Consider the following 16,816-nt stretch of genomic DNA (forward strand, 5'->3'; position numbering starts at 1 on the left):
CCTCTCTTGTTGCAGAGCACAGGCTCCAGATGTGCAAGCTCAGTAGTTGTGGCTCACGGGCCTAGTTGCTCCGCGGCATGTGGGATCCTCCCAGACCAGGGCTCGAACCCGTGTCCCCTGCATTAGCAGGCAGACTCTCAACCACTGCGCCACCAGGGAAGCCCCTGTTTTTTACATTTTTAAGTGATTAAAAAAAAAAAGGGATATGTGACAGAGACCTATGTGATTTGCAAAGCCTATTCTCTACCTGGTCCTTTACAGGAAAAATTTGCCATAGACCCTTGCTCCATATTATTTTTAGTTCCCAAAACCAACATTTCTTCTAGGTACATCCCAAAGATTTTGTGCATTTCTCTCTGAGTTTTCCACGGAATCAAAGTCAAGTAGGATGTTTCATGCATTAGAGAGGCTACCAGAGGCAGACAAAGTGTCCTCTTATTCCCCGGGACAGTTAACCAAGCAGAGGATCGAGGCCAACCTCTCCATAGCCACTCAAGGAAAATCACATTCATGCCCCCCTGCAGAACCAGGAGGGGAAAGGTTGACCAAAATCTTCCTCAAATGGTGTGATTTTAGCTAAACAATGACTTTCTTAGATCCAAGATATCAAAAAGTCCACCAAGAAACAGTGTAGAAGTTATTACTCAAGACTTTTGTGGGACTTCCCTGGTGGTGCAGTTGTTAAGAATCCTGCCAATTCAGGGGACACGCGTTCGAGCCATGGCCCAGGAAGATCCCACATGCTGCGGAGCAACTAATCCTGCGCGCCACCAACTACTAAGCCAGCGCGCGTAGAGCCCATGCTCCACAACCAGAGAAGCCACCGCATGTTTATCTGTTTTGTCTTGGAAATTGTTTTGGCTGGGTATTTCTGTGGCTCTTAAGCCATGACTGTTGTCTTAACACAAGGTTTTAAATCTTTCCTTGAAGCCTAAAGATGATCTATATACTTTGCTTCACCCGACTATGCACTGCTGGACTCCAACAAGTGACCTATATGTTGGCTGTGAACAGGGTCATCTTTTAATGATTAGTGGAGAAAACTTGAAGGTAACTGTGCTTAATAAGATAGAAGACGGACCACCAAGGGGTAAGAAACTGCTTTGCTTTATCTTCCCAGAAGTGTAGCCATTGGTGATGGTTTTGCACTTGACAATGGATGTTTTGTTGCCTATTTTTCTCTTTCTAGAGACATCTTTGATTCCTCCTTCTTTATCCTCTAGTTCATTACCAAGGCCTCTGGATGTTTCTTGTAGCTAACTAATGTTTATTGAGTGCTCTATGCTCTAGACTTCCTGCTATCACTCTATATGTATATTTCACATACTCCTTAAAACAAATTTGTAAGGAAATACATTTTTATCTTCACGATATAGATGAGGAAATGAAGGCATTAAGAGGTTAAGAAACATGCCCAAATTCACGTAGCTAGTAAATTATGGAGCTGACACCTGAACCCAGACAATGACTTCAGAGTCCAAGTTCTTAGCTACTATGCTATATCCTTTCCCATACATATATGCCTGTTGTGTTTAATCAGCTAATGTGCCTTCCACAATGACCCTTTCTCCACAAGACCTTCTTTTAAGACCAACTTCCACCTTGAAAATTACTTTTTGTTGCTTGGTTAGAATTTCTGAGAGAATCTGACCTATTCTCCTTGGATCTGGTGTCCATTCCTGGTCCCATCAGCAGTGACCAGAGTTGGGCCTGAGTCAGAGAAGCCAATGTCACCTTGTGGGGGCCTATGTGTAGACACTTTGAGAAGGGATTCTCACCAGGGCAAATTCTCCAACCTGACCAATGCACTCTCCACTCCAATTCCTCTTATTATTTCATACCTTGATTTCTGCAGCAACCTTAGGGCTGACTTCATTGACCTTAATCCACAGCTGACCCAAATCAGGCATCTCATCCCTGCCAAACTTGAAGACCATTTTCAACATAAAACTCAAGGACTACTTTGCCTTGATTTCAAGCCCTCTCTAATCTGATCTTACCTGCGCCATTAATATTATTTTAATAATATTATTATTAAATATTATTATTAAAAATATTATTATTTTAATAATATTATTTCCTGCTACTCCCCAGTATGAGTCTCCTGATCTAGCCAGTCATTTCTTCCCATCATTTTACAGACATGCCACCCTGCTCATTCCCTTGCCACCTTACTCTCTGTATCCTCCAGTTCCCAGCTCAAACACCACGTCCTACAGCAAGTTTTCCCCAGCTGCATGTCCCTTATCTGCTCCCTCTCCTGTTCCCTGACTCACTCCACTGAGAAAGTGAAGCCATTAGGTTCAACTTTCCTACCCCAGTCCCCATCTCTCTTCCCTTTACTGTCACCTGTACTCTCCAGGCCCAGTCCACCCTCTGATCTCATGTCCACAACGCCATCCCTCAGCTCTCTAAAAACTAAGCCTCTTTTCTGGCCTATCTTCCCAGTTTCAGCTCTCCCACTTGATCCTTTTAGAAGTTCTCATCATTCCTGTGCTCTCTCTAAATTCTGCCTGCTGGCATTGGTAGTTACCTTTGTCTAGGATGCCCTTCTCTTCCTTGTCTACCTGGAAAATTATCCATTCTGGAGCCTTCCTCTGTCCTCACTCCAACCTACAGGCAAAATCAGGTGCCCCATCTGGGGTTTCCTCAGACTCACTTCTTTGTTAGAACCTCATCCTGTGCTGTTACAACGCCCCATGTGCCTGTCTGTCTTTGCCACTAGTTACCAACTCTTTGAAGTTAGGAACTGTGACTTACTCAAACTTGGCTCTATAGTTTGATTCCAGAGATTGCTAGGGAGTAAACTGGCACTTCTGTGTGTTTGTAAAGTGAATTATCAAAGAACGTTTCACATTTCCAAATCCCTATCACACTTGTAATGTTTTACACAATTTAGGACTTAGTTGTATGTAGTCTTTTTTTTTTTTGGCCACACCTCGCGGCATGCTGGATCTTAGTTCCCTGACCAGGGATCGAACCTGCGCCCCCTGCAGTAGAAGTGCAGAGTCTTAACCAATAGACCACCAAGGAAGTCCCTGTATGTAGTCTTATAGTGTTCACTATTTCCTTCCTGTACACTATTTTTTATTATTTTCATGATATAAATACTTTCAAATAAATATTTATCTAGCTTCTACAATGTGGAGGACATTAAGCAAGGTGCCTCCAAGTTGACATAGGTGGCAAATATATAATCTCATAATCAGCACCTTCAAGATGCTGATTTATATTTTATTAAAGAGAATAAGACAAGTTGATAAATAATTTCAGCCAGGAAAATTAAGATGTGAGAACTTCATAAAGTGCTATGGGAATTCAGATGAGGGAAAACTGCCAAGTTAAGTCATTTTGTAGGTGGCATTTAAAATAGCCCTTAAAGGATGGGTTCACAGAGATGAGGGTAGGTGGAATTTGGGGCAATGGTATCTGCATAAACAAGAAAACATGGGGAAGGCTGAGAAAAAGAAGTGGTGCAGTTTGTCTGGAGCATCGAGTGTTATGCAGGAATAGTGGGGAACAAAGGACATCTATCTGATACCATATCTGACCTTGAATGTCTGACTAAGGCATTTATACTTAATTCAGCTGACAGTGGACTGACATCAACTCCTGAATGGGGATGTGCCCCAATTGGAATTGTGCTTGGGGAGATTAATTATCCATAGTTCAGGGAAGCACAATCCTAGAAGCAGGTGGCTATAAGTAGCAGGCACCTAGACTAGGCCAGGAGTCATAGCAACCTGGACTCTGGTGGCAGTTGGATTGGAAAGAAGAGACTGCTGGGGTGAATAATCTTTGAAGGAAAGGACAGTATGTGTCTTAGCATCTGGCAAAATGCCAAGCATGTAGTGTTCAGTAAGTAAAAGTCTGATACATGTCTCTGAGCCTTTGATCTTGTAGTTCTTGCGGTTTATCTACATAAAAGGTAATATGCTTTTGTTACTTTCCCCAGGACGATATTTTATTAATAACAAAGTTCTTTTTTTTTTTTTTTGCGGTACGTGGGCCCCTCACTGTTGTGGCCTCTCCCGTTGTGGAGCACAGGCTCCGGACGCGCAGGCTCAGTGGCCATGGCTCACAGGCCTAGCCGCTCCGCGGCATGCGGTATCTTCCCGGACCGGGGCACAAACCCACGTTCCCTGCATCGGCAGGTGGACTCTCAACCACTGCACCACCAGGGAAGCCCCAGTAACAAAGTTCTAATAGATCACTTTTTCTTTTTACTTTTTTAAGTCCACTGTGTTTTATTTACTGAGGTATAAATGTATGTACCATAAAATGTACAAATCTTAAGTATACAGCTTAATAATAATACAGTTTTTGTCTTTTTTCTTTCTGACCCCTTAAAATCTCTGATAATTGCTTTCCTAAAAAAGAAAATATATTAACTATATAATTCCACAATGTTACTTCCATAGATCTGATGATACAGAACATTAAAAGAAAAAAACTTGTGTGATTTACATCAGTAGTCATTGCAAAGCAGCTTTTATTCTGCATTGTTTGAGAAGCATAGCACATATCCTGATAGGAAGTTGATTTGTGGAAAGAAGAATTACAAAGAAATGAATAGTCCTAGGAAAGCAAGTGAGATTAATTACTCTGTACAGCACTTTTAATTACGTGTCACCTGTTTTACCTTGTTTTTCTTTTCCAAAGTTGGAAGAAATCTTGTCAGTCCAGTCACCATGGCATATCAGAAGGGAGGCGTGCTTGCTTCTGGAATTGTAATGTATTTTTTTCTTCAAAATTAATTGCTTTCAAGAAAATATACAAACATCTGAAGCTAACACAACGTTGTAAATTAACTATACTTCAATTAAAAAATGGTTAAAAATTTATTTCAAATAGAAAAAAAAGAAAATATACAATTGCCATTTGCTGCCATTTTCTATGATGAGCCATAATTTGGGATGTCAAGTTCTGTCAGATTATTAATTAAAATTCTGTTTTGGGGAGATGTTTATTGTAAAACTTTTTATTATGAAGAATTTCGAATATATACAAAATTAGAGATAACAGTATAATGATCTATCATATGTCTATCTTATTGCAAATAAGCAAAAACAGGATTAAAAAATCCAACCCCCCAAACACACACACACACACACACACACACACACGAAGGAGTCAAGTCTTACAGAGTTCACCAGCCAGTAAGTGGAGAAGCTGGGACTTGAACCCAGGTGTGGCAAACTCCAAAGTTCTTGCTCTCATTTATTACGGCACACAGCCTCAGTAAGTATGAACAGAGGCCAGACCAAGTTACATTTCCATGTGGTTGTAATCAATACTAAGGTTTGGAGCCAACCTACACTAAAATCTCAAGTCTACTGGTAGCTGTCTCAGAACCCTGTTAGCTTTGTGTCTTCTTTTGCCACAGATCACATCTCCAGGAACCTAAGGGCAGCTAGGCAATGATGTCAGAATGAGAGATGTAGCTCCACCAACAAGAAACAATCTGGAACTCATTAACCTACATGTAGCTTGTAATCTCCTCTCCCCAACCTTGCAACGGCCTACTTCCTCCTACATTTAGTCTGCATTTGTCCTTCTCAAGGCCACCCTTGGTGTGTTTTTTTAACCTAGTTTAAAGGAGAGATTGGAGCATCTGCTCTGGTGAGGGATGGAGAATGATGATGGGCTTGGAGAAAGCACCTTGCACATTTCTTCCCCCAGGTCTCAAGTCTGAACCCAGCCGTTTTTCTTGAGAGTAGTTAAATTAACCTAAAGCTGTTTACAACTAACTGATCAACATTTAACCAACCCTTTTTACTGGATACTTGCCCTGTTTCTAGCACTGTGTGAAAAACTAAAAAAGAAAATACAAGGGAAATAAACAGCACACTCCCTACCTTTGAGTCATTTAGAGATTTAGGAAATGCACATAATGATGATTATACATACATTAAGGCTAAGGCCTTTGAAGTAAGGAGACTTCTGGATACCAGCCAAACGATAAACTCTGCCTCATCTGCCCCACCTCCTATATAATGAAGAATGTGGTAAGAAGATAAATGCTAAAGAAGTTCAAAGAAAGGAGAGATCAGTCAAATTTTAGGTAATTGAAAAATGTGTCACAAAAGATAAAATTGAAAATTGACCAGGAAACATGGTTAAAAGTTGGCTAAATGTAAGAAACCACGGCATTCTAGATAATGTAAACATAGATGATGATTCCAAAAATGAATAGTAGATGGTAATCAATAATTCTTAGCTTGTTTGATGAGGAAAGTATATTGAATACTATGCATTGATCAAGTCTAATTTTCTTCATTTATCTCATTGTTTTTGGTCTCTAGGATGGCTTTGTGTATTCTTTTCTTATTAAAGATACAAGTTACAAAGTAGAGGATTTTCTTGAGGTTGAAGGGCCTGTGGAACATTTGATGTTTTCTCCCAGCTACAGAATGTTGCTGATTCAGACAGACAAGGTATGCTAGATGGTGGTTTCTTGACATGAAATTTCAGCTATTATTATTATCATCATTGCACGACAGGAATGAAGGACAGAGTGTGTTGCATAATGATACACTACTAGTCAGGACTCTTTAGCTTGCAAATGAAAAAATACCCAATTTAAAAGACCTAAATAACAGAGGGATGTTTGTTTGTTTTTGTGTGTATAACTGAAAGCAAGCAAGGAATTGATATAAATCCAGGAGCTCCCATGAGGCTGCATGCCTTGTTTTTCTGCCATATCTTGGCTCTGTTTCCTCTGTGCTTCCTCCTTTTCTATGCAGACTCGCCCCTGTGGTGTCAAGAGAGCCTTCTGCAACTCCAATTTTGTATTTTTATCCTCTTGGTGACCCTGGTAGAAAGATACCAGTTGGGAAAAAAATGTCCTGGAATCTAGACTCATTGTACTAACTTGGGTCACCTCTCTACCCCTGGGTCAAGTACTATGTCCAGAGGGATTCTAAACTCTCATTGACCAGGCCTAAGTCACATGCCTACCTTTGGACCCTGGGTAGAGTCAATCCACCCAAACATGAACTGAGACTGGGGTCATGGGTGGTTCTCTAAGGAAAACACAGGTTCTGTAAGAGAAGGAAGGGAGGGAAATAAATACAGGATAAAATCAAATGCCTACCTGAATTATACTGTTGGGAAGACTCCTAGGTCAGGATATATTAGTTTATATTGTTAGGCAATGATTTTAGATGAATTACAAGTAAAGTTCAATGATTTTCTGCCTAAAAGAAATTTAAATTTAAATATGGAAAGACTTAAGTGTCTGTAATTACCAGAAGTTAAACTGTGTTAATGATGTTTTAATAAATGACAAATTTAAAATATCTATGGAGAACAGGAAACAATAAAAAAGTAACATAACAGAAGGGAGAAAGACACAAATAGATGTTCTAAAAAAGAAAAATATACTAACAAAGAAAAAATTAAATGAATATGTCTGACAGAAGACTGGAGAATCAATGAACTGGAAGATAGATCAGAAGAAGTTGTCCAGAATGAGCTCAAGTGACAAAAGTATGGGAAATACAGAAGGGAGGGTAAGAGAAATTAATGATACAGTGAAAAGATCTAACATGTATTTGATTGGAATCCCAAAGAGGAGAGAGAGTGAGACAGAGGTAATATTTAAAGAGAGATTTTCCAGAACTGATTAAAGACATGAATTTACAGCTTCAAGAGGCCCAGTGAATCCCAAGCAGGAAAAATATACACACTTAGACTTAACAAAGTGAAATTTTTGAAAACCAAAGACAAAGAGAAAATCTTAAAAGTAGTCAGAGAAAAAAACAGATTATTTCAAAGGACTTTCAGTTACACTAACAGCTGACTACTCTGGCAATAATGTAAATAAGAAAGAGTGGAATGAGATCTTCCATGTAGTGCAGGGGTCAGGAAACTGTAGACCATGGGCCAAAACCAGCCTGCTGCTTGTTTTTGTAAATAAAGTTTTACTGGAACACAGTCAGACCCACTTTTTTATGTATTGTCTATGGCTGCTTTCACACTACAGTGGTAGAATTAAGTAGCTGTGAGAGACCATATGGCCTGCAAAGCCTAGTATATTTACTAGCTGTCCTTTTATAGAAAAGGTTTGCTGACCCCTGATTTAGTGAAATAAGGTTACTACCACCCGGAATTCTATACTCAGGGAAAATACTTTTCAGTACAGGGGTAAAAAAAGACTTTCTAGACACTCCAGAATTGAGAGTTTGTTAGCACATCATCACTAGAGAAAATTCTGAAGAATGTACTTCAGGCAGAAGGAAAATGACCCCAGGTGGAAGGACTGTGATACAAAAAGATTGAAGAGCAGTAGTAAATGTGTAGAGAAATGTAAGTGAACACTGACTGTATAAAACAGCACAAATAATTCAAGGTTGGGTTTAAAAATTACATTGAATTAAAATTCCAGACAACAATAATGTAAGTTGGAGGGAAAGGAGTAAATGGAATAATGTATTTCAAGTTTATTTTATTTCCTGGGAAGAGAGTAAATGTTTTAAGTAACTTCTGATATTTATAAGCTAAGTATGCATGTTCTGACTGCTAAGGTAACCATAAAAGAACTGAAACATCAGATGAAATTTCCACATCATAGAGGGGGGAAGTGAAATGTTAAAAAAACCCAACCCAAAACAAGGTAAGAAAAGAGAGAAAAATAAATACAAAACAAGTGAGAAAATAGAAAGCATGAATTAAAATGTAATGTTTAATCTCAAATATACTAGTAATTACAAATTAAAACAAAACAGAATAGTTGGTCTAGTTAAAAGGCAAAGATTACCATATTTGATTAAAAAAGAATCCAGGGCTTCCCTGGTGGCGCAGTGGTTGGGAGTCCGCCTGCTGATGCAGGGGACGTGGGTTCGTGCCCCGGTCCGGGAGGATCCCACATGCCACGGAGCGGCTGAGCCCGTGAGCCATGGCCGCTGAGCCTGCATGTCCAGAGCCTGTGCTCCGCAACGGGAGAGGCCACAGCAGTGAGAGGCCCGCGTACCGCAAAAAAAAAAAAAAAAAAAAAAAAAATCCAAACCCAACTCTGCACTGTTTTCAAGTGACATATCTAAAGCATAAGATTGAAAGTAAATTTTAAAAAAGACAGTAACATTGAAAATAAATTAAAAATTGAAAGTAAATTTAGAAAATGGGAAAAGATATATCATGCAAACATTAACCAAAAGAAAGCCTTTGGAGATATGTTAATATTAGGTAAAAAAGACTTATAGGCAAAAATCATTACTAAGAATAAATGGGCTTATTTTAGAATAATAAAAGGTTAAATTCACTAGGAATACATAAACTTTTAAAATATATATGTACCAAATAAAATAGCCTCAAAATATATAAAGCAAAACATGACAAAATGACAAAGAAAAACAAAATCATGATCTCAATAGGAGATTTTAATATACTTTTCTCAGTACATGGTAGAATAGACTATGTGTACTCAACATAGCAGCCAAAGTGAGCAAAGCATCTCTCTCTACTACTCAGAGCCCTCCAGTGATTCCCCATGTTATTCTGAGTAAAAGCCAAAATCTTCACTATGCTTTACAAAGCCCTTCATGATGTGGACTCCACTCCCCACACTGGCCTTATCTCCCATGACTCTTCTCCTTATTCACCCTGCTTCAGTCATGCTGGTCATCATGCAGCTTGCTTATACGCACCAGGCATGCTCCTCCCTCAGAGTGTTTGCACTGGCTGTTCCTTCTGTCTGGAATGCGTTTCCCACAGAATCCACATGAATCCCTTCCTCATTTCCTTCAAGTCTTTTCTCTAAACACACCTTCTCTGTAAAGCCTTTCTTGGACACTCAGTTTAGAATTTCATCCTCTTATTTTGCCATGTCATATCCTCTTTCCCTGCTTTATTTTTTTCTTCTTACAATTATTGCTCTTTAACTTACAATATATATTATTTAGATACCTTATTCATTGACCAAAGTCCCCAGTAGAATGTAAGCTCCATAAGGGCAGGGAACTTTTGTCTGTTTTGTCCTCTGATGCAGCCCCAGCATCCAGAGCTGTGTCTGGCACAGTGTATCCACTCAATATTTGTTGAAGGAATTAATGAAAGGTAAATGAATGAAAGGTAAAATCAGTAAATACCTACCAAATTTTAGACTTTACAGAGTTGTATTTTTTAGATAAACAGGAGCAAAAATATTCATGTTTACCCTAAATAAACTTGAAGAACATGTGATCAGTTGAAAACAGACTTCTTATTGCTAGTTAAGTAAACATACCGTATTATAGTTACTTGGCAGGGATGCATAATGTACAGGGTAGATTTTTTTTGAGAGGTGAATTTGGAACCTGAGAATGATAAACAAGTCATAAGTAACAGCTTCAGCCACACCTCTACAATTTTCACAAATGTACATTTAAAAGTTTTTGTTAGTGCCCACCGTGGTCTAGTATGTGATAGAAGTTAGTTCATCTTAACAACTTTTCTGGTTTTCTACATTTTCCAAATTTTCTGCATAAATAGACATTATTTTTAAAGTCAGGAAAAAGTGCTTTGTTATGTATTGTAATCTTTAAAAAAATGCTTGGAAATGGAGAAAAGAAGAAAGTCTTATTTATTGATTATTTTAATTGAGGAATGAATGAATGAATCAATAAACATTTATATTTTAAGCTCCTCAAGGTCAGGGCCTTACTGAGTTTATCTCTACTTTCCCACTATCTTTTCTCACACAGTGCCTTGTTCACAGTAAGCATTTAATAACTATTTGTTGAGCTGAACACACAATTGCATTGTTTTTTTCTTTTTTGGTATATTTACAGGGATCTATTTATATTTACACTTTTGATGAGGAGCCAACCTTTGAAAAACTCCTAGCAGCTTGTGATGGGAAATTTCAGGCAACAGACTTTATCACACCTGGAAATGAATACTGCATGGTAAGGAATATTGTATTGTTTCACAGTAGGATTTATGGGTAAGATTTTGGAAGTTCATGTGCAACCTGTTGTAAATCCCTGCATTGGGATTGGGAGCACTAAGTCTTAACCACTGGACCACCAGGGAAGTCCCCCAAGGGTACTCTTGAAGATGTGGTAGAAATGCCAACTGCTTCCATCATCAAATCTACTCCCCAGTTAGAATGGCATCGTCATATTGTGACTTCATAATATTAAGTCTCTGAACATGACCAAAGCAATTAAAATCTTAGGAGCCATCCTGTTTGTTTGTTTGTTTGTTTGTTTGTTTGTTTTGCGGTATGCGGGCCTCTCACTGTTGTGGCCTCTCCCGTTGCGGAGCACAGGCTCCGGACGCGCAGGCTCAGCGGCCATGGCTCACGGGCCCAGCCGCTCCGCGGCATGTGGGATCCTCCCGGACCGGGGCACGAACCCGCGTCCCCTGCATCGGCAGGCGGACTCTCAACCACTGCGCCACCAGGGAAGCCCTGTTTGTTTTTATTTTTTAACCTTTTTGTTTTATACTAGAGTATAGTTAACAATGTTGTGATAGTTTCAGATGTACAGTAAAGTGATTCAGTTATACATATACATGTATCTATTCTTTTTCAAATTCTTTTCCCACTTAGGCTGCTACATGATATTGAGCAGAGTTCCCTGTAGGAGCCATCCTGTTTGTATTCACCATCCAAGTTTTCCAAGCCAGATCGTTAAACACATTCATTGCTAATGAGTTGTCAACACTTATTAAACTATTAGTGTTTACCCTCTCAGAGTGATGCAGCCCAATCTGAAAATGAAAATGAAATAGTTGCCATGCACAAAACATGTATTCAGTCTACTTAGAAAAAAAAAAAAAAAACCTTCCCTCTACATGCAGAAAAGAAAATTTTTTTCTGGTGTTTAACTGCTTACTTTTAGTTGATCTCAAGAAACATATTTCACTTTTCATATGATTCATCAACAAATCCATTAAGATTTTGGGAGTTCTAGCAAATAAAAAAATACATAGACTATGGAATAGGTAACACTTAAGGTTTCTTCCAATCTTCAGATTCTGATTATGTGATTTTTCTTCCAGATGTTCTCTGCTAAGAATTATGTCTGTTTTTAGGGTTGTTTCAACTCAATAAAAAAGTATAATACAAGATTTTCATGTTTAGGATTTAGATACTTGATCCATAGTATCATGTTACCCACTCCCTAGTATTCAAGAAACAGAATTTAAATTGTATCACATTGCAGTTACTTTAAGCTGCTTTCAGTCTTGATCCTGCGAAAGAGTCAAAATTATCTGTAAAAATGAATATGAACTTTGGGCTTCCAGTCCAGCATGTAAAGAACCTCACAACAAGAAGAAAGCTGAATTGGGCTTCCCTGGTGGTGCAGTGGTTAAGAATCCACCTGCCAATGCAGGGGACATGGGTTCAAGCCCTGGTCTGGGAAGACACCACATGCCGCGGAGCATCTAAGCCCGTGCACCACAGCTACTGAGCCTGCACTCTAGAGCCCATGAGCCACAACTACTGAAGCCCGTGTGCATAGAGCCCATGCTCTGCAACAAGAGAAGCCACCACGATGAGAAGCCCTCACACCACAATGAAGAGTAGCCCCCACTTGCTGCAACTAGGGAAAGCCCATGCACAGCAACAAAGACCCGATGCGGCCAAAAATAAATAAATTTAATTAATTAATTAATTAATATATCTTAAAAAGAAAAAAGCTGAATAAGTTTAAAATCAACAATTCCTCTTAGACCCATCAGAGAATTGAGGTCATAGGGAAAACCACTCCCCCCAAAATTATAGAGACAGACAGGCAGATGCAAAGAATTACAGCTTACTGGAGCAGATGCCCAGAAGTAGAAACCACCACTAGAGCCAGTACCCAGGGGGATTACGACTGGAGAAACTGCACATCTCAGACCAAAACAAGGACACCAGAGGAAATTTTAGTTTCTGACACATTCAGCTACAGCAAACAGTAAACACAGTCTAACTCCTAGCCAGATAAACATAAAACTTCACACTACAGCCTATTTAATTCATATTCTTTTACCCAGTACATCATGTCCAGCTTTGAACAAAAATTATAAGGCATACTAAAAGACAACAACAGAACAGACAGAGCAAGCATCAGAACTAGACTCAGATATGACAGACATGTTGTAATTACCAGGCCAGAAATTTAAAACAAACTATGATTAATATACTAGGGATTCTTATGGAAACAGTGGACAACTTGAAATAATGACTGGATAATATGAGCAAAGATGGAAACTCTAAGAAAGAAAAAAAGAAATATTAGAAATAAAAAGCAGTGGAACAGAAATGAAGAATGCCTTTGGTGGGCTCATCAATAGACTGAATATTGCAAAGGAAAGAATAAGCTTAAAGAAATGTCAGTAGAACCTTCAACACTGAAATGCAAAGAGAAAAAAGAATGAAAAAGAAAGAACAGAATATCCAAGAACATGGGACAATTATAAATGGTATAACATACACATAATAGGAATACCAGAAGGAGAAGAAAGGAAGGAAGGAACAGAGGAAATGTTTCAAGTAATAATAGCTGAGAATTTTTCAAAATTAATGACAGATCCAGGAAGCTCAGGGAACACTAGCGGGATAAATACCAAAAAATCTACACCAAAGCTTGTTATATTCAAATGATAGAAAATCAAAAACAAAGTAAAAATTTTGAAAAAATCCAAAGGGAAAAAAAACCTTACCCTTGAAGAAACAAAGATAAGAATCACAGTGGTCTGCTCTTCAGAAATCATGTAAGCGAAAGTAGAGTGAATATCTAAAGTGTTGAAAGAAAAAAAAAAACAACCCAGGATTCTATATCCAGCAAAATTATCCTTCAAAAGTGAAGGAAAAAATATTTTCTCAGACAAATAAAAATTGAGGGAATTTGTCAGTAGCAAAACTGCCTTGCAAGGAATGTTAAAAGAAATTTTTCAGAGAGATAGACCAGCAGGCAGAAGATCAAAATCATAGGTGAATTGAACAATACCATCAATCAACTGGATCTAATTGACATCTATAGATTACCTCATCAAATGATAGCATAATATACATTCTTCTCAAGCTCACATGAATTATCCACCAAAATAGATCACATTCTTGGTCATAAAACATACCTTAACCATTTAAAAGAAATACGTTCTCAGGCTACATGGAATTAAATTAGAAGTAAATAACAGAAAGGTAGCTGGAAACTCCCCCCACCCCAAAATAATTGGAGAGTAAACAACACACTTCTTAACACATGGCTCAAAGAACTCTTAAGAGTAATTAAAAATGTGAACTAAATGAAAATGAATATACTAAATATCAAGATTTATGGGATTTTGCAGTGAATACAGGGCTTAGAGGGAAATTTATAGCATTCAGTGCATATATTAGAAAAGAAGAATGTTTAAGATCAATAATCTAAGCCCCCACTTTAGGAAATAGAAAAAAAACCAAAATTAAATCCAAAGTAAGCAGAAGAAAAGAAATAATAAAAATGAGAGCAGAATGCAATGAAACTAAAAATAGGAAATCAGTAGAGAAAATCTAAGAAACCAAAAGCTGGTTCTTTAAAAAGATCAATAAAATTGATAAACTTCTAGCCAAGTTAACGAGGCAGTGGGGGCAAGAGGGAGAGAGAGAGAGGAGATACAAATTACTAACATCAGAAATGAAAATTAAAGAGGGGTCATTACTACTGACCCCAGGGACATTAAGAGGATAATAAAAGAGTACAGTCGGGCTTCCCTGGTGGCGCAGTGGTTGAGAGTCTGCCTGCCGATGCAGGGGACACGGGTTCGTGCCCCGGTCCGGGAAGATCCCACATGCCGCAGAGCGGCTAGGCCCGTGAGCCATGGCCGCTGAGCCTGCGTGTCCAGAGCTTGTGCTCCGCAACGGGAGAGGCCACAACAGTGTGAAGCCTGCGTACCGCAAAAAAAAAAAAAAAAAAGAGTACAGTCATCCTTCAGTATCCATGGGGGATTGGTTACAGGACTCCCCGTGGATACCAAAATCCATGAATGGTCAAGTCCTTTATATAAAATGGCATAGTACAGTCAGCTCTCCAGATGCAGAACCCACAGATACAGAGGGCCAACCATATTATGAACAACTCTATGCCTACAAATTTGATAATTTAGATGAAATGGACCAATTCTTTGAAAGATATAATCTACCAAAACTCATACAAGGAGAAATAAATAATCTGAGCCTATATCAAATAAATTGAATAAATTGATTTATTAATAAATTGAATAATAATTGAATAAGTTAAATAATAAATTGAATAAATAATTAATAATAACATTACAAAACAAAACCTCTCAGCAAACAACAAATAGTGGGTAACTTCTTCAGTCTGATAAAGGACATCTTTAAAAAAGAAAACCTTAATGAAATCAACTGGAAGTCCTAAATGCAATAAGACCAAAAAAAGTGGAGGGGCATGGGGAATAAAAGGTATTAAGATTGCAAGGGAAGAAATAAAACTTTGTTCTTAGATGACCTGATTGTCTATGTAGAAAATCCCAGAGAATCAATAAAAAATCCTTCTGGAGCTAAGTGATTATAACAAGGTTGCTCTGACTTCCGGGTAAGATGGCGGAAGAGTAAGACGCGGAGATCACCTTCCTCCCCACAGATACACCAGAAATACAGCTACACGTGCAACAACTCCTACAGAACAACTACTGAACGCTGGCAGAAGACCCCAGACCTCCCAAAAGGCAAGAAACTCCCCACATACCTGGGTAGGGCAAAGCAGAGAGATTCCCGCAGAGAGGAGCGGTGCCGAGCGGCACTCACCAGCCCGAGAGGCTTGTCTGCTCCCCTGCCAGGGCGGGCGGCGCTGGAGCTGAGGCTCGGGCTTCGGTCAGAGCGCAGGGAGAGGACTGGGACTGGCGGCGAGAACTCAGCCTGAAGGGGGCTAATGTGCCACAGCTAGCCGGGAGGGAGTCCGGGAAAACTCTGGAGCTGCCGAAGAGGCAGGGGACTTTTTCTTCCCTCTTGGTTTCCTGGTGCGCGAGGAGAGGGGATTAAGAGCGCCGCGTAAAGGAGCTCCAGAGACGGGCGTGAGGCGCGGCTGAAAGCGCGGAGCCCAGAGACGGGCGTGGGACGCTGGGGCTGCTGCTGCCGCCGCCAAGAAGCCTGTGTGCGAGCGCAGGTCACTGTCCACACCGCCCTTCCGGGAGCCTGTGCAGCCTGCCACTGCCGGGGTCCCGGGATCCAGGGGCGGCTTCCCTGGGAGAATGCACGGCGCGCCCCGGGCTGGTGCAACATCACGCCGACCTCTGCCGCTGCAGGCACGCCCCGCAGTCCGTGCCCCTCCCTCCCGCCCGGCCTGAGTGAGCCAGAGTCCCCGAAGAGGCTGCTCCTTTAACCCTGTCCTGTCTGAGCGAAGAACAGACGCCCTCCGGCGACCTACACGCAGAGGCGGGGCCAAATCCAAAGCTGAGACCCAGGAGCTGTGAGAACAAAGAAGAGAAAGGGAAACCTCTCCCAGCAGCCTCAGAAGCAGCGGATTAAAGCTCCACAATCAACTTCATGTACCCTGCATCTGTGGAATACATGAATAGACAACAAATCATCCCAAATTGAGGAGCCAGGAGTCAGTGCTGTGCCTCTGAGGTGGGAGAGCGAACTTCAGGACACTGGTCCACAAGAGACCTCCCAGCTCCACATAATATCAAACGGCGAAAATCTTCCAGAGATCTCCATCTCAACACCAGCACCCAGCTTCACTCAACGACCAGCAAGCTACAGTGCTGGACACCCTATGCCAAACAACTAGCAAGACAGGAACACAACACCACCCATTAGCAGAGAGGCTGCCTCAAATCATAAAAAGTCCGCAAACACCCCAAAACACACCACCAGACGTGGACCTGCCCACCAGAA

At 40.1% G+C, this 16,816-nt stretch overlaps 1 protein-coding gene and 1 non-coding gene across 6 annotated transcripts in view; one reads left to right on the forward strand and one right to left on the reverse strand.

Moving 5' to 3' along the window:
* The window catches only part of CFAP43 (cilia and flagella associated protein 43), a 111,065-nt gene that overhangs the window by 21,276 nt on the left and 72,973 nt on the right, over nt 1–16,816 (forward strand). For 4 of the 5 annotated variants that reach the window (XM_060099904.1, XM_060099912.1, XM_060099921.1 and 1 more), the window contains 4 exons: nt 931–1,090; nt 4,663–4,730; nt 6,306–6,437; nt 10,770–10,886. In XM_060099904.1, the coding sequence (XP_059955887.1) occupies nt 931–1,090; nt 4,663–4,730; nt 6,306–6,437; nt 10,770–10,886 (477 nt within the window). Of the gene's footprint in view, nt 1–930; nt 1,091–4,662; nt 4,731–6,305; nt 6,438–10,769; nt 10,887–16,816 lie in introns of those variants that run through there. The other variant, XM_060099935.1, reaches the window with a different exon arrangement.
* Nucleotides 2,961–3,033, reverse strand: TRNAR-UCU (transfer RNA arginine (anticodon UCU)). The gene has a single exon. It is a non-coding gene; the product is annotated as a tRNA-Arg (tRNA).

Source organism: Mesoplodon densirostris, chromosome 1 (genome assembly GCF_025265405.1).
Source record: "Mesoplodon densirostris isolate mMesDen1 chromosome 1, mMesDen1 primary haplotype, whole genome shotgun sequence".
In the NCBI taxonomy this organism is placed as follows: domain Eukaryota; kingdom Metazoa; phylum Chordata; class Mammalia; order Artiodactyla; family Ziphiidae; genus Mesoplodon; species Mesoplodon densirostris.